This window comes from Scyliorhinus torazame, chromosome 18, assembly GCF_047496885.1.
Source record: "Scyliorhinus torazame isolate Kashiwa2021f chromosome 18, sScyTor2.1, whole genome shotgun sequence".
Lineage (NCBI taxonomy): Eukaryota > Metazoa > Chordata > Chondrichthyes > Carcharhiniformes > Scyliorhinidae > Scyliorhinus > Scyliorhinus torazame.
Genome location: NC_092724.1, coordinates 159970487 through 159993202, shown reverse-complemented (window position 1 = coordinate 159993202; position 22716 = coordinate 159970487). Strand labels below are relative to the sequence as shown.

Below are 22716 nucleotides of genomic sequence, written 5' to 3'. Positions count from 1 at the left end.
CAGAAAACGTGATAGGAAAGTGGGCATTGTAATCTATGCAATCACATCAGATCTTCTTGCTAGGCAGTAGCACCCAACTTTAGATGGGTGTCATGGCCATTAAATTGCATAAAGAACTAGAATCATAATGGTTAAAGCACAGGAGGCCATGACATTATGTCCATCTTGTCCACGCTGGCTCTCTGCAAGAGCAACTCATCTTGCCATACGTCGGCCTTTCCTCCCGCCCCATGGCTTTTCAAATATTTTCTATTCATTTAATTATCCAATTAAGGCATGACTGAATCTGCTTCCAACTCTCAGGCAGTGTATTCCAGATCCTAACCACTCGCTGCCCAAACAGATCTTCATGTAATCATTAGTTCTTTTACAGTTCGCCTTGAATCATTCTCGAGTTCACAATCCTTCTGCCAAAACATATTCATTTCACCCCATCTACTCTGTCGAGACCACTCATGGTTTTGAGCAACTCTATCAAATCTCCTCTCAATCTTCTCTTCTCTCAGAACAGCCCTAGTTTCTCGAATCTATCCTCGTAAGTGGAGTCCTTCTTCCCTAAGTCCCATCATTCTCATAAAATATTTTCAGCATGCACTCTAATGCCTTCAAGTCATCCTAAAGCGTTGTGCCTAAAATTGGACATAACGTTCCAATTAAGGCTTAACCAGTGCTTTATAAAAGTTCATCAGGACGTTCTTGTTTTTGTAAATCTATGTCCCTATTTATTTATTTATTTAAAATTTAGAGTACCCAATTCATTTTTTCCAATTAAGGGGCAATTTAGTGAGGCCAATCCACCTAGCCTGCACATCTTTGGGTTGTGGGGGCGAAACCCACGCAGACACGGGGAACTTGTGCAAACTCCACATGGACATTGACCCAGAGCCGGGTTCGAACCTGGGACCTCGGCGCTGTGAGGCATCAGGGCTAATCTACTGCGCCACAGTGCTGCCCATATGTCTCTATTTATAAACTGCAGGTTGCATTATCATGCAATAAAATCAGCACAATTTCACAAAATTCAGTTTTATATAGCTCCTGTCAATGCTCGAGGCAAAATGCTTTACAGCCAATTCATTTCATATAGTTAGTTTTGTTTTGTAGGCAAATGCAGCAAGAGATTTGCATAAATGATCCCATCAACGCACACCTGCTTGCAGTAAAATTATCACTGTACTTGGATATGCAAGAGGGGAGGGTCAGACAACATTTAACAGAGTTGATCACCAAGGTTCAAACAAGCCATTGCCTCAAGACAAGAAGGCTGCCAATGAGGATAATGTTTGGGTGTGATACTGGATGACAAGGAGGGGCACATCTCCCATTGACTTACAATTTTTTTCAGTGGAAGAGGCTCCATCACTTACCCACGAGGTACCACCTTAAAATAAAACACTTGCTCACAACAGAAACAAATTTCACTAGATAAATCAAACTGTCTTCTCTCGTCATTCTCGATTGCAAAGAGATCATTAATCTGATTGCAGCTATTTTTCCTGGTACGGTCTAGGCCAACCCTTGTTTCTAATCGCTACAATCTCACTGAACTGCCTCGGGATCTGATAAGTAGAAGCATCTGATGATTTGATACAGACTTCCCACATCCCTACACTCATCTGCTTTCTGCCATTTCATGCTTGAATTGTTTCTATTTAATAAAAGATTACTTTGTTGAACTTGTGTCCTATTGATGAGATCCAGAAATTTGACATCATAGTCTTTTCATTCATTCCAGGATGTGCATCACTGACATGGCAAATATTTATTGCCCATCCCCGATTGCCCTAGGGCAATGCTTTGTGGACCCACTTTTACCAACCAGTCAAACAAACATCGGGACCCATGCCGGCCCATCTTCGTGACCCACACAATTTTTGCTTACCTTTAATGCGACTGGTGAGCCTGCTTGGTCCTCATGATCTCACTTGCTTTGTCATTCAATGTCACATTCCTGCTAAGGACTTCAGCTGATGATTTAAGTTCTCCCTGCATCCTTTGACAAAAATCAGGTTTGTCCTCGAACTCACCATCTTCAATCACCATCTTCAAATGTCTTTGAAGTTTTGAGGGCTTTAAACTCTCATTTACTAGTACATCCCTTGCATATACCACACATGGGCTTTGCATCCTGATTTGCATTGGCACAATTAGCAAAGCCATACCTCAAGAAATCCTTATACTTCTTTTTTCCCCGATTTAGTTTCTTCTTAATGGCCTGAACAATCCCCATCCACCACACTGTCTGTCTGGCTGAACTTGTCCTCTCACTCAATAATTTTTCCTCTCACTCAATAATTTTTCCTTTAACATGTCTCATTTCCTCCAAACCAAAGGTGATGCTATGGATACCCTCATGGGTCCCAGTTTTGTCCGTCTCCTTATGGGGTATGTGGAACATTCCTTGTTCCAGTCCTACTCCGGCCCCATCCCACAACTCTTTTATCAGTACATCGATGACTGTTTCAGTGCACTTCATGTGACGAGTGGGGTACCGCAGGAATCTATGCTAGGACCCCAACTGTTCACATTATATAAGCTTTTCAACTCATGTGAATTAAATGAAGAGCATTTTTTTGAGAGTGTAATTTACACGTTGTGTGAAAGTAAAGAACAGCTGTGTCAATATGACTATGTGACAAGAATTGTGATACAAGGCCATGCACAAAGACATATGTAGAATAGCATGATATAGCATGCATCACCTCACTTATAGTAATGGATGCACAGTACATACCATGCCCCTAAAACAACTTTAGTTAAAATGTGAGCAATGAGAAATGGTCATCTGCATTACACTGTAGTTGGCCCCACTGCAAAACAATAGGACTTTGCAATAATTACTATCATTAAAGGGTCACTAATTATATATACTAACTAGACCACTGAAGCTGCTACCAAACAGTGAATTTTTTAGATGAAAACTTAATTTATGCAAATATTAATCAAAGAAGAAACAGTCAGAGAATGCAAGAAGGTTATTCAAATGCTGTGTGTTCAAACTTGTTCCACAAAGGGCCATAAAATTATAATAATCTTTCAGCTCTGCTGATTTAACTAAAATACTGACATAAGTAGCTCTCATGTGGCACTGTGTCAGCCCTATATGACGAATGAAGGGTTCATATTATCTAAATGATGAGAGAATTGCAGCACTCTGGGATGCACAGAGATTTGAATGTCTTAGTGCATGAATTACAAAATGGTAGAATGCAAGGTAGCAAGTCATTAGGAAAGTTAAGACTGTTATAATTTATTGTGAGGGCAATTGGATACAAATGTAGGAGTTAATGCTTCAGTTATACATAGCACTTGTGAGACCACATCCGGGATAACATGCACAGTATTGTTCACCTTAGTTAAGGAATTATGTCCATTTAAAATGGAGATGAGGCAAATTGTTTGTCTCTGAGCATCAAGTGTCTTTGGAACTCTTTTCCTGAAAAAGTTGTGGAAGCAGAGTTTTTGAACATTTTTGAGATGGATAGATTCTTGATAAGCAAAGTGGGGGTGATAGGTTATCGGGGTAGGCAGTACGCAGATTTGAGGTTGCTAACAGGTCATCCATGATCTTATTAAATGATGGAGCAGGCTGAAGGGGCCGAATGGCCTATTCCTGCTCTTTGTTCATATGGAAGTTCTTTTTAAAAGAACAAACTCAAAATCAGATGACTTGCCAACATGAAACAGAGACAGTACCAAACTAATTTGTCAAAACCCAAAACTCCTAAAATGTCCAACTCATGCCTCCCACTTCCTATCTCATTAACATTTTTCTAAAATTTTGACGGGTTCTTTATCTTCTAATGTTTTGTTTTCTTTTAAATAAATTTAGAGCACCCAATTATTTTTTCCAATTAAAGAGCAACTTAGCGTGGTCAATCCACCTACCCTGCACATCTTTTGGGTTGAGGGGGTGAAACCCACGCAGACACAGGGAGAATGTGCAAACTCCACACGGACAGTGACCCAGGGCCAGGATTCGAACCTGGGTCCTCAACGCCGTAGGCAGCAATGCTAACCACTGTGCCACCGTGCTGCCTTTTATCTTCTAATGTTAACAGCCACATAAACAAAGCAACTCCAATCTATCCATCTTTATCAAGGTTGACTATGAATATAATTCATACTGATAAACAATCTGTTATTTAAGGGGAAAAATGCATAGTATTAATCATAAACAGCATATACTAGACCCCCAGTCAAGTAGGACTTTCTTCTATGCTGCTTCAATTATCAAAGTCTACCTGTGCTATTTGAATATAGCCATTGGACCATCAGCTGGAATCATTTCAAATGGTAAAATGGATTTAATCCCCATAGGATAGGTCTATTTTGAAACCTACGACAGCTCTGCACTGCCTTTTCACAGCCCTGGTTCGATCATGGTCCCGGATCACTGTTCCTGTGGAGTTTGCACATTCTCCGTGTGTCTGCGTGGGTCTTGCCCCCACAACCCAAAGATGTGCAGGTTAGGTGGATTGGCCATATTTTTTTGTTAAAACAGTAAAAAATTATACAAGGCCAAACGATACAAACACTAATTTTGTGGAGGAACAGGGTACCCTCCCCTCAGTGCCAATGTCCGGGGGAGGGGGGTTACTCTTGATTATTAAAACAGTTCACAACACAGTTGTACAAAGAACTAATGGTACAAGCACTAAACTTTGTGTTGGAGAGACCAGATACCCTCGCCTCTGTACCAACAGAAGGAAAAGGAAGGAGTGGTGGGGGGAGAGAGGGGAAAGGAAGGAGTGGTGGGGGGAGAGAGGGGAAAGGAGGGTGGTGGGGGGAGAGAGGGGAAAGGAGGGTGGTGGGGGGAGAGAGGGGAAAGGAGGGTGGTGGGGGGAGAGAGGGGAAAGGAGGGTGGTGGGGGGAGAGAGGGGAAAGGAGGGTGGTGGGGGGAGAGAGGGGAAAGGAGGGTGGTGGGGGGAGAGAGGGGAAAGGAGGGTGGTGGGGGGAGAGAGGGGAAAGGAGGGTGGTGGGGGGAGAGAGGGGAAAGGAGGGTGGTGGGGGGAGAGAGGGGAAAGGAGGGTGGTGGGGGGAGAGAGGGGAAAGGAGGGTGGTGGGGGGGAGAGAGGGGAAAGGAGGGTGGAGGGGGGAGAGAGGGGAAAGGAGGGTGGTGGGGGGAGAGAGGGGAAAGGAGGGTGGTGGGGGGGAGAGAGGGGAAGGAGGGTGGTGGGGGGAGAGAGGGGAAAGGAGGGTGGTGGGGGAGAGAGGGGAAAGGAGGGTGGTGGGGGGAGAGAGGGGAAAGGAGGGTGGTGGGGGGAGAGAGGGGAAAGGAGGGTGGTGGGGGGAGAGAGGGGAAAGGAGGGTGGTGGGGGGAGAGAGGGGAAAGGAGGGTGGTGGGGGGAGAGAGGGGAAAGGAGGGTGGTGGGGGGAGAGAGGGGAAAGGAGGGTGGTGGGGGGAGAGAGGGGAAAGGAGGGTGGTGGGGGGAGAGAGGGGAAAGGAGGGTGGTGGGGGGAGAGAGGGGAAAGGAGGGTGGTGGGGGGGAGAGGGGAAAGGTGGGTGGTGGGGGGGGGGAAGAGGGGAAAGGAGGGTGGTTGGGGGAGAGAGGGGAAAGGAGGGTGGTTGGGGGAGAGAGGGGAAAGGAGGGTGGTGGGGGGAGAGAGGGGAAAGGAGGGTGGTGGGGGGAGAGAGGGGTAAGGAGGGTGGTGGGGGGAAGAGAGGGGAAAGGAGGGTGGTGGGGGGAGAGAGGGGAAAGGAGGGTGGTGGGGGGAGAGAGGGGAAAGGAGGGTGGTGGGGGGAGAGAGGGGAAAGGAGGGTGGTGGGGGGAGAGAGAGGAAAGGAGGGTGGTGGGGGGAGAGAGGGGAAAGGTGGGTGGTGGGGGGAGAGAGGGGAAAGGAGGGTGGTGGGGGGAGAGAGGGGAAAGGAGGGTGGTGGGGGGAGAGAGGGGAAAGGAGGGTGGTGGGGGGAGAGAGGGGAAAGGAGGGTGGTGGGGGGAGAGAGGGGAAAGGAGGGTGGTGGGGGGAGAGAGGGGAAAGGAGGGTGGTGGGGAGAGAGGGGAAAGGAGGGTGGTGGGGAGAGAGGGGAAAGGAAGGTGGCGGGGAGGGAGGAAGTCGGGGTATTAGCCACGCCAAATTACCCCTTAATTGGGAAAATTTAAAAATAAAGAAAACTTCAATCGAATCACACCCTTGTAAATCAGAGGCAACTTTTCTAATGTGGGGTGTGGAATATATTACTATTTTTGTCCAAGTCACTTGCTTTTAAAGAGAAAAACTAAGATGAAAGATATCAAAAAAAGGTCAAGTTACAAATATCTAACACAAAAAGCATATTAAACCATTTGTCGATTGGATCAGGAATATTTTTCAGGTGACACACAAGTAACGCTGTCTCCACACCAACCAGTCACTGGCAGGTTCCTTTAACCAATGCTTTTCTGGTCTTTTGATGCAGCCAGCAGCAAGGTAAAAAGAATCTATCAAAATAGTTCCTTTATCTGAAAATGAAAAGGAAAACTTGATATAAATATTTCACCTCAGGATATCCTCAGGCACATCACACCCAATTAATTACTTTCTTCTGAAGAATACAAACACAAGGACAGAGTAGGCCTTTTGACCTTTCGAGTCCGTTTCCCATTCAATAAGATCTTGCCGATATGTGACCTAACTCCATATACTGCCTTTGCCACATGTTCCTTAGTGCCTTTGGTGAGGATAAATCTCAAACTCAGATTTAAAATTAACTGAGCTAGGATCAACTGCCATTTGCAGAAGAGATTTCCAAATTTCTACCACCCTTTGCTTGTAGAAGTGTTGACATACCCATTATCGCTAATCTATCTCTAGCCGCTCAATTTACGAGCCAGATCAAAAATTTGCCTACAAAATTGTCACTATCTTTGCAGGCAAATGTGGCATCCAATGTGCATATAAGGAGCCACACAGAGCAATTAAATAAATGGCCAGTCAATTGTTTGGTTAAATTGATAAATGATAGTTGAATGGATAAATGTTGGCCAGAATTGGTTTAATACCTATTCTTTGAAAAAGTACATGACAATATACACTCATCTGAACAAACATAACAGGGCCTCCATTTAACATCTCATCCAACAGACACACATCAGTAAAATGCAAATATTTGAATATCTATTTCTGCTACAATCAAGCTTTAGCTTCCAAACAATGTCACGTCTCAGTACATGCTCAGAATAATCAGCAAAGGCTTTTTTCACCCATAAAGTTTGCTCTGTATTACCTGAAAATGATTGGAGATTTTATATGCGGATGATTTGCTACTATATGTGGCGGATCCGGCGGAGGGGATGCCAGAAATAATGCGGATACTTGGGGAGTTTGGGGATTTTTCAGGGTATAAATTGAACATGGGGAAGAGTGAGCTGTTTGTGGTGCATCCAGGGGAGCAGAGTAGAGAAATAGAAGACCTACCGTTGAGGAAGATAACAAGAGACTTTTGTTACCTGGGGATCCAGATAGCTAAGAATTGGGGCACATTGCACAGGCTAAATTTAACGCAGTTGGTGGAACAGATGGAGGAAGATTTCAAGAGATGGGATATGGTAGACTGTCAATGGCAGGGAGGGTGCAGGCGGTTAAGATGGTGGTCCTCCCGAGATTCCTCTTTGTGTTTCAGTGCCTCCCGGTGGTGATCACGAAGGCTTTTTTTAAAAGGATAGAAAAGAGCATCATGGGTTTTGTTTGGGCTGGGAAGACTCCGAGAGTGAGGAAGGGATTCTTACAGCGTAGTAGGGATAGGGGGGGGCTGGCACTACCGAGCCTAAGTGAGTACTATTGGGCCGCTAATATTTCAATGGTGAGTAAGTGGATGGGAGAGGAGGAGGGAGCGGCGTGGAAGAGATTAGAGAGGGCGTCCTGTAGGGGGACCAGCCTGCAGGCTATGGTGACAGCCCCATTGCCGTTCTCACCGAGGAACTACACCACGAGCCCGGTGGTGGTAGCTACACTGAAGATTTGGGGACAGTGGAGACGACATAGGGGAAAGACCGGAGCATTGGGGGGGTCCCCGATAAGAAACAACCATCAGTTTGCCCCGGGGGGAATGGATGGGGGATATGGAATGTGGCAAAGAGCAGGAATAACACAACTGAAAGATCTATTTGTGGATGGGAAGTTCGCAAGTCTGGGAGCGCTGACCGAGAAATATGGGTTGCCCCAAGGGAATGCATTCAGGTACATGCAATTGAGGGCTTTTGCGAGGCAACAGGTGAGGGAATTCCCGCAGCTCCCGACACAAGAGGTGCAGGACAGAGTCATCTCAAAGAAATGGGTGGGGGATGGTAAGGTGTCGGATATATATAGGGAAATGAGGGACGAAGGGGAGACTATGGTGGATGAACTAAAAGGGAAATGGGAAGAAGAGCTAGGGGAGGAGATCGAGGAGGGGCTGTGGGCAGATGCCCTAAGCAGGGTAAACTCGTCGTCCTCGTGTGCCAGGCTAAGCCTGATTCAGTTTAAGGTATTACACAGGGCACATATGACTGGAACACGGCTCAGTAAATTTTTTGGGGTGGAGGATAGGTGTGCGAGGTGCTCGAGAAGCCCAGCGAATCATACCTATATGTTTTGGTCATGCCCGGCACTACAGGGGTTTTGGGTGGGGGTGACAAAGGCGCTTTCAAAAGTAGTAGGAGTCCGGGTCGAACCAAGCTGGGGGTTGGCTATATTTGGGGTTGCACAAGAGCCGGGAGTGCAGGAGGCGAGAGAGGCCGATGTTTTGGCCTTTGCGTCCCTCGTAGCCCGGCGCAGGATATTGTTAATGTGGAAAGAAGCCAAGCCCCCGGGGGTGGAGACCTGGATAAATGACATGGCGGGGTTCATAAAGCTAGAGCGGATTAAGTTCGTCCTAAGGGGGTCGGCTCAAGGGTTCACCAGGCGGTGGCAACCGTTCGTCGAATATCTTGCGGAAAGATAGATGGGGGAAAAAAGAAGGCAGCAGCAGCAGCCCAGGATTTGGGGGGGGGGGGGGGGAGGAGGGGGAGGGATTGGGGGGGGGGGCGGGGGGGGTGTAGCCTGTGACAAGGCAGTTGCCAATTAGGGCTAGTTTTCATTTTTGTTATTTAATATTTATTTATTTTTTGTTTATATAAAAAAAGGTCATTGTTATCTGTATTGTTATAATGTTGTGTAAAGGATGCACAATGTACTGTGTTGGTTGACCAAAAATTTTCAATAAAATATTTATTAAAAAAAAAGAAAATGATTGGAGATAAATAGGATAACAGACAGAACATTGACAGCTTCAAATGTCTAACTGCACTTTTTTATTTAAAAGAAATGTTCATTTTAGTTGGCATGTGGGTCATAAACTGTAGCATGTTATCTCAGGATAGCAGCGCCTGAGGGTGCTTCCTCAATTCCTCAATATATTTTACAAACTAGCCAAATTATTTGAAAGGCAAAATGCTTCACAAGTGGAAGAATAAAAACTGCACATTATTGTACACTTTTCCCATACATTTCCTGTCATCAATTATTGAGCAATACAAGATGTTAGAATATACACTGATACATGGTCTGAAAGACGGGAAGAAGTGACTAAAGACAGCAAGTTTACTTTCGGACTTTGTCTGACTCATCAAAATGGTTACCACTTCAACACTACAAACAGAGAAACCTGCACGTAATTATAAAAATCTAGAGCTTCAATTAAGCTGCATTAGAAGTGGAAAAATAAACAAGACTATGAAGGATGTGAAAGATCCATTAATACATTTGCTGTTGTATTTTTAGCTCTTTTGTGAGACTGAAATATTTAAATCTTTCAGCACTTGATGAACCAGTCATGTTTCAAACGACACACATTGGGCTGGTTTTTGTTGAGGCAGCAAAATAGGCCCCAAGTGAGAGAACATAAAGCTGAGGGCAACCCCATCTTAGCTGCTCGAGGTGAACCCGGCCTGCTTCTATGCCCATCTTGCAGTTAATGAGCTGCTGTCAGTGTACAAGTGGTTACTCCAGTAACTGCACCTGGCCACGTGACACAGCAATGGTGGGGCAGGAGGTTACAGAGGAAGGCCGAAGATGACTGATGAAGGCTGCAGTGTAGCCACTCTCGTTGGGGGGCTCTGCCGTGAACCAGAATGCCCGATTAGTAGCGCGCCCCCACCATCCAAGGGGTCAGGCACTGCACTCTGGCTTCCCCTTCTAATTTTTGTGACCTCATCCTACTTCTAGGCAGCACAAGTGGATAGTACTGTGGCTTCACAGCACCAGGGTCCCAGGTTTGATTCCCCGCTGGGTCACTGTCTGTGCAGAGTCTGCACGTTCTCCCCATGTCTGCGTGGATTTCCTCCGGGTGCTCCGGTTTCCTCCCACAGTCCAAAGACATTCAGGTTAGGTGGATTGGCCATGATAAATTGCCCTTCGTGACCAAAAAGGTTAGGAGGGGTTATTGGTATACGGTGAGAGATACAAGGATAAGAGTGGTCCTAGGATGAATGTGTTAAATTGGGGGAAGACTAATTATAACAATATTAGGTGGGAACTGTATCCAATTCAGGTGGGAGCTATAAAATAAATGGCAGAACCATCAGGAGCATGGAGAGAGAGAGAGATCTGGGCTTCCAAGTCCACAGATCCTTAAAAGTGGCAGCATAGGTGGAAATGATGGTAAAGAAAGCATATGGCATGCTTGTCTTCATCGGACAGGGTATCGAGTATAAAAACTCCAAAATGATGTTAGTTATATAGAACGTTGGTTAGGCCACATTTGGAATACTGTGTCCAATTCTGGTCACCACACTACCAGACGGACATGGAGGTTTTGGAGAGAGTACAGAAAAGGTTTACCAGGATGTTGCCTGGTATGGAGGGTATTAGCTATGAGGAGAGATTGAATAAACTGGGATTGTTCTCCATAGAGAGACGGAGGCTGAGGGGCGACCTGGTAGAAGTTTATAAAATTATTAGGGGTATAGATAGGGTGAACAGTTGGAGGCTTTTTTCCTGGGGTGGAAATGACAATAACAAGAGGGCATAAGTTCAAGGTGAGGGGGGGAAAGGTTCAGTGGAGATGTGCGGGGCAAGAGGGTGGTGGTGGCCTGGAATGCACTGCCAAGTGTTGAGGTAGATACATTAGCAACCTTTAAGACTTATCTGGATAGGCACATGAACAGACAGGTATAGAAGGATACAGGCGGTTGGTCTAGATAGGACACGTGATCGGCGCAGGCTTGGAGGACCGAAGGGCCTGTCCCTGTGCTGTATCGTTCTTTGTTTCATAAAGTACAGACTATTGTTCCTGTTGCACAACCTTATGGATATTCTGCATTTTCTTTTCAAATTTAGAGTACCCAATTATTTTTTTTCCAAATAAGGGGCAATTTAACGTGGCCAATCCACCTCCCCTGCACATCTTTGGGTTGTGGGGGTGAGACGCACGCAGACACGGGGAGAATGTGCAAACTCTACACGGACAGTGACCCGGGGCTGGGATCAAACCCAGGCCCTCAGCGCCGTGAGGCTGCAATGCTAACCACTGCACCACCGTGCTGCCTGACTATTATGCATTTTCTTAACATTAATGGCAAAGGAGCAGAATAAAATGTTAATTTGTATTTAAGATTTTGCTTTTTAAGCACAGAAGTATGACAACAATTGATGGTTTAAAGGACATGTATACTCATTTTAATGAGGTACTTCAACTCCCAATCATTCAAAAAGAGACTATAAACCTATACAGGAAGTGAGAGGGTGGGGGTGAGGCAGCAGTAACCTCAAATGACAAGGTCAATGGTTAATATGTCCACCACACTTTGGAGTCACAGTCTGCTATAAAACACCTGGAGACTTTGCTTTATTCTTTAAATACATATTGCTTTCAGAATTTGCACACTATTTTCCACAGCATTATCCAGTGTATAGTACCTTCCTTTCGGAGCCTGTTCTACTGTGTCATTTCCATCTCCCTGCTTCAACACCAGTGGCATATTTTTCAAACATTACTGCTTTGGCCTCAAATTCCATGCCCAAACTCTTCATCCTGTTTATCGTAACCTTCAAAGATCTCCTCTTTGACCCCATCATGGCTAACCACACACCCTCCAACTAATCCTATTCGCAAAGAACTTTCTTGTTGTCTCAACTCGCCCTCCCTTTCCTTGTAAAACAAATGGGATTTCAAGTGAAATGACCGGCACATGCTGAGGTAGAAGCAAAGTAAAGTTCACCTTCATCAGATAGCCTTTACAAATATTGACCTGCCTTGACTCAGTTTCCATAATAATGTCACCAATCTTTTAGTCAAGTTCTCCATGCTTGAACAGACTGCTGGTTTTGTTCAATTCAGGAGCTAATCCTTTGACCTTGCAGTGAACAAACTGGCTGCTGCTTATCCTATGTTACAGACAGGAGGAGGGATTATTTTAAATAGCACTAATTTTATCGTCTCATCACCTATCCGTAAACAAAAAGGTGTTTTGATTTGTTCCCCTCTTTATAAGAGGCGGCAAATTTACCAACCCCTCTGTTTTTGGGCGATCCAATTTTAAATTAATAACACCGCAGCTAACTCAAAGGGTTAATTTATTTGCTCAAAACAAGAAAAGGGAGGCCAGAACATCTACTCCACGCTCAGATGGTAAACAGCGGGATAGAGAAAACAAGTTTTTACAATACAGCGACCACAGAGAAAAGAAATATGACTTCAAGTGGGTTCCAGAGTCCAGAATCAAGTCCACAGAGTTTGGTGAGTTGAAAACTGATGCTGGATAATTCACTATTCCATTGATGTTGACTTCACACAATGAAATAGGCATGCAGAGATGAATCAGTCTTGTAGGTGATGATACAGAATTCCCAGTCGAAATAGGGTAGACGGAGGCCAGGTATTTCACCTGAACAGAGCTCCTTGTGAGAGGAAACAGCAGACTGAGCTTTGCAGTTCCACAAAGCAATAATACTTGCTCCACAAGCCAGAGGCCCATGTCACAACACTCCCACCTCTGCACCATCTTTGATAAAGGATGTGTATCCATCGTTTTGATGCAACAAACTGTTAAATGTCTCAGACATTAGGAACTGAAAGGAAGGTTGTAGGCCTTTATCCTAGCAGACAATCAATCTCCTGTTGGCCTGCCTTTTTTTTATTCATTTACAGGATTATGGGCTAGGCCAGCACTTATTGCCCATCCCTAGTTGCCCTTCAGAAGATGGTGGGGAGTTGCCTTCTTGAACTGCTGTAATCCTTGAAGTGTCGGTACGCGCACTGTGCTATTAAGGAGAGAGTTCCAGGGTTTTGCCCCAGCGACAGTGAGGGAACGGTGATACATTTCCAAGTCAGGGTGGTGAGTGATTTGGAGGGGAACCTCCAGGTGGTGGGGTTCCCAGGTATCTGTTGCTCATGTCCTTCTAGATGGTAGTGGTCGTGGGTTTGGAAGGTGCTATCTGAGGAACATTGGTTAAGTTATTGAAGTGCATCTTGTAGATGGCACACACTGCTGCTACTGTGCATCGGTGGTGGAAGGAGTTAATGTTTGTGGACGGGGTGCCAATCAAGCGGGCGCTTTGTCCTGCATGGTGACAAGCTTCTAGAGTGTTGTTGGAGCTGCACTCGTCCAGGCACGTGGATAGTGTTCCATTACACTCTTGACTTGTGCCTTGTAGATGGTGGACAGGCGGGGGAGGTCAGGAGGTGAGCTACTCACTGTAGGATTCCTAGCCTTTGATCTGCCCTGGGAGCCAGTATTAATATGGCCAGTCCAGTTGAGTTTCTGACCAATGGTAACCCCCAGGATGTTGATTGTGGGGGATTCAGCAATGGTAATGCCATTAAATGTCAAGGAGAGATGGTGAATCCTCAACTGTAGAAGTGGAGATGGTCATTGCCTAGCACGTGTGACGCTGATGTAACTTGCCACTCGTCAGCCCAAGCCTACATATTATCCAGGTCTTGCTGCATTTGGACATGGATTGCTTCATTATCTGATGAGCCGTGAATGGTGCTGAACATTGTGCAGTTATCCGCAAACACCTCCAATCCTGACCTTATGATGGGAGGTCATTTATGAAGCAGCTGAAGATGGTTGAGGCTAGAGCACTACCCTGAGTGATGTCCTGGAGCTGAGATGATTGACCTCCAACTACCACAACTATTTTCCTTTGTGCCAGGTATGACTCCAACCAGCGGAGAGTTTTCCCCTGGTTCCCATTGACTCCAGTTTAGCTCGGCCTCCTTGATGCCATGCTCAGTCAAATGCCGCCTTGATGTCAAGGGAAGTCACTCTCACCTCAGACATTCAGCTCTTTTGGCCATGTTTGAACCAAGGCTGTAATGAGATCAGGAGCTGAGTGACCCTGGCGGAACCCAAACTGAACATCCGTGAGCAGGTTATTGCTGAGTTTAAGTGCCGCTGGATAGCACTGTTGATGACTCCTTCCATCACTTTGCTGGTTATGGAGAGTAGACGGATAGAGTGGTAATTGGCAAGGTTGCATTTGTCCTGTTTCTTGTGTGCAGGACACACCAGGTCAATTTTCCACATTGCCAGATAGATGTCAACCAGGGTTAATAAATGCAGATGGTATTTGCATAGTTATCTTTTAAAACTGAACAAAAGCCTTTAAAATAGCTGAGCCTATGTCTGTCTCTGAACCTTGAACAAAATAAGCTACCTGGCAGTTTTGAGAAAACATGCACCTCGTTATCTCTGAAGAGCCACTAATGGCCACCGGAGGACTGCACAATCCAACTTCAAAGTTTAGAAACAGAGGGGCAACACAGTGGCGCAGTGGGTTAGCCCTGCTGCCTCACGGTGCCGAGGTCCCAGGTTCGATCCCGGAACTGGGTCACTGTCCGTGTGGAGTTTGCACATTCTCCCAGTGTTTGCGTGGGTTTCGCCCCCACAACCCAAAGACGTGCAGGGTAGGTGAGTTGGCCACACTAAATTGTCCCTTAATTGGAAAAAATGAATTGGGTACTCTAAATTTATTTTTTTAAAGTTTAGAAACAGCAATGAGTATATCTATAAATATTTTATAAAAATATACAGTGAAATGTCTTATTCTCTCACAATACAACAGTGAATAATATTTAGAAAGTATTCCCAGCATTTCCTGTGTTTTCTATTCCAAATTTCCAGCATCCACTGTATCTTGCTTTTGTGTTATAAAGTCCTTCATTGGCTGTAAAGCACTGTGAGATGTCATAAGATTTTGAAAAGTGCATAATGCAAGTCTTTTTATTTTACTTTAAACTAACTGAAACGAGTGGGAACGGAACCATTTTCTAAACAGTCACAGGCCAACAACTATTCCAATTTCAATGTAGGTTGGACAAACATACCTACTTTAAACAATAGCCTGAAGATAATGTCACAACAGTGCTGGAATAATGATGCAGTCCAACCTGTTTCTTCATTAATAGGCAATGCATTCATCCAATCTTTTCCACAAGATTTATGTAATAAAGCACCACTTAATTCAACTTTCACCACTGAGAATTCAATGTGATTTCCACCATCCCATCATATGACTAAACTATAAAACCGTTAAACAAGGACCTTTCGGATTAAGTGACAAATAGTCCAGTCGTGAAAAATACAAAATGGCAAAAACAATAAAATGCATAGACAACATTTTGCTTCAGAGAGTGACAATGCATTGAACCTCTGATACATCATACTGATAAACTATCATTTTAATTTTTATAGAACTTTTCACATCTTCTGGAAGTCCCAAAACACTTCACAGCCAATTAAGTTCTGTACTTTTGAAGCGCAAACACTGCTGCTACATAGGCAAAAGCAGCAACTAATATGCTCAGAGCAAGCTCTCAAAACCAGCAGAAATGATCAGATAAACTTGCTTGTAACTACAATCTTTATATAGCAAATTCCCAATTGCAGTTCTGGGGAAGCAAGGCGAGCAAGAGGGGAAAAGGCACAATTCACCCCATTTACCTCAGACACACTCGGGAGCCGCACACAGGCAGAGGCCAGAATGCAAGCTGCCCACCCACTTCGCTGTCACAAATGGAAAAGGATCACAAAGGAAGGTAAAAAAAACTTGGAAACATTTCTTTGTTCACTTGATAAATAACTCACGCTTATCAAAAGAATGCAAGATAATCTGTCCTACAATGCTTTTTAGAATTTGCCCGATAACGGAAGAGCTCTTCCAATTGCATCCAATGAAGTACTTTTGGAAATATAATCACTGTCATAATGTCGGCCAGGACAGCAGGGTGCACTCCCCAGCTCCACTTCATAAGTGTGCTTTGGGGATTCTTACATCCACCTGATGGGGGAGTTTAGGCCTCAATTTAACATTTCATCTGAAAGACGGCACCTCCATTAACGCAGCATTGCCTCAGTACTGCACTGGTGTATTAGCCTAGGTTTTATGGTGAAGTCTCTAGCGTGGGGCTCAAACCCACAACCTTTTGATTTAGAGTCAAGAGTGCTATGGACTGAGCCATGCTGACAACATTATTCATTCTTTTCCAAGATCCCTTCAATACCTTTTCCTACATCCACCTATCTGATCTCATTTCTTGCTCTATTCTAGATGTTTGGGTAAATGCAAAACTACAGGCAATCAAAGAATCATAATTTATTCCAGAGAATCATTTATTTCACCAGATGAAATTCACGACGCAAGTAGCAATCTTCAACCAGCCCAGCCAGGTTCAGCCGGTCTAGCCGCTTCTGCTCAATTCCCAGGGAGGAGGTAAAAAACAGTAAACAAAATCATATCAATAACTGAACTATACTATCTACATTCTGGACCAAACATTTACAGTGCAAGGCACTCAGCAGAATAAACCTTTCAATGTTAGTTTGATAACACTAAAATGCAGCTATTTATACACGTGAAATGTCTGATCACACCGCTGGCACCTGCTACATACGACTATTGACATTTATCTGAAACCAGGATGAAACAGCTAGAAATTAATCGACATTTCCTACTTAAAGGCCATCTGCACCACCTCAAGCTGCGAAAGAGGATAAATGCAAAACTCATTCAAAGACAAACCATATTAGAGATTATTTCAAATTACTTCAATACAAGCTCACTACCATTTCATATTTTAGAACAGCAAAGGCAAACAACTTGCTACAATATTGGAGAACTGCTACAATTCAAAGTTACCCAAGTGAGACCCCATCAGGCTGTCTCAAGGGGAATGTAAAGAACCCACGGCACTAGTCAAAGAGCTCTTCTGATGTCAAGACCCACTGTCTGTGTGGAGATTGCACATTCTCCCCATGTCTGCGTGGGTCTCAATCACACAACCCAAAAGATGTGCAGGATAGGTGGATTGGCCATATCATTTTATTGAAACAGTAAAAAATATATACAAGGCCAAACGATACAAACACTAATTTTGTGTTGGAGAAACAGGGTACCCACCCCTCAGTAGGGGAGGGGTGTAGGATACTCAGATTATTAAAACAGTTCACAACACAGTTGTACTAAAGAACAAACGGTATACGCATTAAATTTTTGTTCTGGAGACCAGATACCCTCGCCTCGGTACCAACAGAAGGGAAAGGAAGGGGTGGTGGTGGGGAGAGGGGAAAGGAGGGTGGTGGGGAGAGAGGGAGTTGGGATGTTGGCCACACTAAATTGCCCCATAATTGGGTACTCTAAATTTATAAAAAGAAAAGATGTCAAGACCAACGATTTACATTCAATGAAATGTAGACCGATACAGGCTTGGAGGGCTGAATGGCCTGTTCCTGTGCTGTATTGTTCTTTGAAATGCCAATGAGGACATCAGTCATCTCTTTCTAATTTGTGCACTAAGACATTTGAGAAATGTAATACGGCATTATATAAACTTAAATATAATTTCCTTGTCAAAAAGGCTTAGCATTAGTTCTGAAAACCTATTAAGTAATTTTCTAGGACAGTTTCCCAATTAAATTATCTTTGTGTAATTACAAGAGAAGGCAATCTGTGTGACTTGGGGTGATTTTAACAAAACAACCATAATAAGCAGTGCTGCATAAGGCGGCCAGATTAATGGAATAGAGGTGTTTCCAGGTGTGGTAATGAGCTACACAGATTACTCGTGACCTGCAAGAATTATTTGCGCCAGCTAAAATGGCTGTACAACTAGTCTGAGCATCCCACTAGTCTCAGCGTCCCACAACATCTTAGAGACACATTTTAAAAGCACCGCAAGTGTTCAAAGACCAAATGAGTGCAAGATCACACTTAACTGTGATGTCCTGCAGGTGTTTGACATATTGTTTCAGGTCATACGAGTGTTCTGACAGTGGGTCATTTACTTGAAATGTTAATTCTATTTCCCACCCCACAGATTCTGCCAGAACTATTGGGTATTTACGACATTTTCTGTTTTTACTTCAGATTTACAACATCTGCAGTACTTTGCTTTCATACCATTTTGATAAGATTTTCAAGGACAGGCTAGATCTATATACAAACATGATGTCGAAAGCATCAGGGTGAATTTGAAGAAAATTGTGTCTGGGATCACAAGCACAGGTCATTTGAGGAAAACTATATGTTTGGTCTTGTTCTGACAAAGTGTGTGAAAGTGCCTGCTGTGCTACAATGTGCTACTTTAACAAGAGCACAGTAGCAAGATAAAACAGGCTGCTCGAAGCAAAGGAAAATGGGTTGAGCAGCATGGCTAGCACACTGAAACTTCCACGCTGCTTTAACCAAGAGGCAAGGTGAAGGTTTGATCCTACAATAAACTGGCCCCCAATCTTGTCTTCGGGCAAAGAGTGACAAGTGAAGGCTAGCTATCTCCTCAAAGGCACAGGAAATTAAGTAGCATAGTCACTACCAGGCAATTTTATGAGCAAGACTGACAGAATATTAGATGGAAAGAAGGAGTGCCTGGCTTATGGAAACCAAAAGGAGGGAGAAATTACTGAAAACAATACACAGATTAATCCCAAAAACATATGTAGTAGTTTCACTGGGGATGCAGTCCTTTCCTGGAAACTTTGCCTGTGTAAACACTGCACTTTACAATCTGCTTCACAAGTGTGCACAAATCTCAATCCTGATACACATGTCCAAATGTGCTAAGAAATTGCCACCTTTGCACCAAGCACTTAATAAGAACAATTGGATATTTTGCCGGCTGTTGGCAATGGATTAATTTTACTAAGCGTAACAAAACAACATAATTGAGGGAACACTTTACTTGGGCCAAGGTCTTGTATTAGGTTATGTTTGCCTCAGAAGTTCTATACAATGTGAACTGACAAGTACTGGGGAATGTCACGCATGGTAAGCTATCTGTTTATCTGACATCAATTTTTATCGCTTACATATAATCAGTGTACGGTGTTCCTTTTCTGTCTCCAGCAGAACTGTGTGTGCCCAATAAGTGGTACCAGAGGCTTCCTTTGAAGTATGAATCTGATGCAATGCAATTATGGTCAACAAATTAGTTTTATTTCTGTAAACGTATTTTCAATCAGTTTTGGGAGCTCATTGCATTACTGTGCAAGTCTGACATTAGGAACTAACTTGAAGACAAAGGTAGTTTCTGTCCGTGTCTTGAAGAGTTTTAACTTAAACAAAAGCTTTAAAGTGTTTAGCTCACTTGTGGTATTTGGGGCTTGATACTAAAATCTGATGTTATCACAAAGAACAGACTCAGTAGGAGACCACAGGACTACCTCAACCGCATCTTAACCAGCACTGAACACTTCAAACCACATCAAGGAATAATCATGCAATGGAGATTCATTCCATTTCTAGTTGATGGACCCTGATACAAGACAGCACAACAAATTAAAAATTAAGCAATAATGGCTCCACGAGCGTCTAGAAATGCATGTCACTCACTAGCACTTCAATGAGCTGAGATACAGATGCAAGGACATCGGCTCTAACCCTCATACTGACCGAGGCACGTGCTGAGTTTGTGGCTAGCAGTCAGAAGTTGGGACAAAGCAGACAAGCACTTCCAACAAGGAAGAAGAACTGGGTTACCAAAGACCACTCGTGACAACCAGTTAAACTGCAGAGCACTCAAGCAATATGTTATTTGAATGGAGAGAAACTGCAAAATGGTGCCGTACAGAAGGATCTAGGTGTCCTTGCACATAATCACAAAGTGAGCAGGCTGGTACAGCAAGTAATTAGGAAGTTAAATGGAATATTGGCCTTCATTGCAATGGGATGGAATATAAAGTAGGGAATTGTAGCAGCTACAATTATAGAGGGCATTGGTGAAATTACACTTAAACCACAGCATAGTTTTGATCTCTTTACTTGAGGGATATGCTTGCATTGGAGGCAGCTCAGAGAAGGGTCACAGTTCGATCCCTGGGGTGAAGGGCTTGTCTTTCAAGGAAAGGTCGCGCGTATACTCTTTGGATGAGAGGTGATGTTATTGAAAATTCCAAGTGGGCTTGATAGGAGTTTCTCCTTGTGGGGGATTCTAGATCTAGAGGGCAAAATTTCAAAATAAGGGGACTCCCATTGAAGACAGAGATGAAAATAACTTTCTTCTCTCAGAGGACCATTAATATTTGGAATTCGCATCAGACAGAATGGAGGATGGGTCAATGAATACATTCAAGGGTTATGGGGGCAGGCAGGAAATTGAGTTATGCCACAAACTGATCAGCCATGATCTTATTGACTGGCAGAGTAAGTTTGATGAACAAAATGCTTGTATTTCTTATGCTATGTTCATAGAGATGTGCACTCGTCTGCCTTCTCATCTTGAAAGAATACAATTGTAACACCCACACAACATTATGTTAGCTTGAAGAAGCAAACCATAAGCTGCACTTCAGAATTATTTTCTCTTCTTTCTGCCAACTTTCTCTCTTTTCTCTCCTGAAGGTCAATTTTTTTGCTGAGGTTTGGACAGCTTATTTTTCTTCCTCTCTCCTAATCTCATCCAGAATATCCTTATCACTGTTTTACAGTGGTTTGCACTGTTGCTTCATAGTGCCCGGGTCCCAGGTTCAATTCCTAGCTTGGGTCACTGTCTGTGTGGAGTCTGCCCATGCCTCCCCCATGCCTGCATGGGTTTCCTCCGGGTGCTCCGCTTTCCTACCACAAAGTCCCGAAAGACGCGCTTGTTAGGTGAATTGGACATTCTGAGTTCTCCATCAGTTCACCCGAGCAGGCACCGGAATGTGGCAACTAGGGGATTGTCACATAAGTTCATTGCAGTGTTAAGTAAGCCTACTTAATAAATATTATTATTATTAAATCATAAGAAAGTTGGCACAGGGCAGTACAGTGGTGCAGTGGTTAGCACCGCTACCTCATGGCACCGAGGACCCGGCCACTGTCCATGTGGAGTTTGCACATTCTCCCCGTGTCTGTGTGGGTCTCACCCCCACAACCCAAAGATATGTAGGATTGGTCATGCTAAATTGCCCATTAATTGGAAAAAAGAATTAGGTACTCCAAATTTTATTTTTTTTATAAAAGCAAGTTGGCACACTGGCCAAACTGGATGCATTCACAAGCACATAGGAAGAGATGATTATAGCATCTGCAGCAGAGTTTCAATAGCACACAACAGATTGTCCAGCACAGCGGCTGCAATCTGTACACACGATCTACTAGATGCACCAAAACAACTAAGTTTACTTTGGCCACATTTCCCTCACTTCACTCCCCTACAGCCACTACCATCAAGAAGGATATTTCAGGAACCTCACGATCTCCAGGTTCCCCTGACAAGTTAAGCACCATCCTGTCTTAGACACTGTCAATGGGTCACCCCCTGGAATTCCAGAGCTGTCGGTGGACCAGCAACATGAAGGCTGCAGTTGGTGATGAAGATACCCCACCACTGCCAGCACAACCAGAGGGAGGCAAAAATGGTACCCACACATAACACAAAGACAAACTTCAAAACAGATTGGGTGTCTCAAGGTGTGAGTTATGGTGCTGCAGTGGGAGAGAGATTCAGCTCTGACAATAACGTTGCTCCCCACCAATAAAAGCTAAATAACCTGGCCAGACTGGTGAAGGTATTCACACCCTCCCCACTCGGATTGGATTGCAGTGTTCTGTGATGAAGGCGCTGGCTTCACCGTGCAGCTGCGATGGAGACAGTGAACACACCTGGGAGAGGCGGCAGTGCTGCCTGGGGGTCAGCTCCCCACGGCCGCGGGCAGAGGGCAGCTTCCCCCCCGGGGTTTAACCGCAGGAGAGGCCGGGGCCTGTCAGCCTCCACCAGCCTTTCCTCCACCCCCACACCGGGCCTTGTTGCTGCGGCCCCGGCCCACACTCACCTTTCCCGGCAGTAGCAACAGGCTGAGGAGCAGCAGCGGGAGCCTGGGAGGCCCGGCCATGGCCGCGCTGCTGGGACTGTCTGTCGCTCGGTGAACAGCGGCTCCTTCCCTCAGCCTCCGCCCGCCCGCCCTCACTCGACGCTCCACGAGCGAAACACAACCACCGGTTCCGCCGGCCGGGAGGCGGGGCCTGAGGAGGGGCGGTGACCTGTGGAGGGGCGGGGCCTATGGATGGGGCGTGGCCATTATCCATCAATCATTGGGGAATGGGCGGGGCGTGCGTGGACCTGCCAATCAGCGGCAAAGGGCGGGAACCCGCGGCCACCCTGAATAACCCCTGCACCTGGGGTGGCCAAACTGACCATCAACAGGTCCATAGACCATTACAGCGCAGTACAGGCCCTTCGGCCCTCGATGTTGCGCCGACCTGTGAAACCACTCTAAAGCCCATCTACACTATTCCCTTATTGTCCATACGTCTATCCAATGACCATTTGAATGCCCTTAATGTTGGCGAGTCCACTAC

The 22716-nt window shown here is 44.8% G+C and overlaps 1 protein-coding gene across 1 annotated transcript in view; it reads right to left on the bottom strand.

Moving 5' to 3' along the window:
* The window catches only part of ern1 (endoplasmic reticulum to nucleus signaling 1), a 110856-nt gene extending 88507 nt beyond the window's left edge, over nucleotides 1–22349 (bottom strand). Inside the window, exon 1 of the mRNA XM_072483759.1 lies at nucleotides 22191–22349. Coding sequence (XP_072339860.1) covers nucleotides 22191–22250 — 60 coding nt within the window. The 5' untranslated portion in view covers nucleotides 22251–22349. The remainder of the gene's footprint in view (nucleotides 1–22190) is intronic.
* Between the last annotated feature and the right edge of the window lie 367 nt (nucleotides 22350–22716).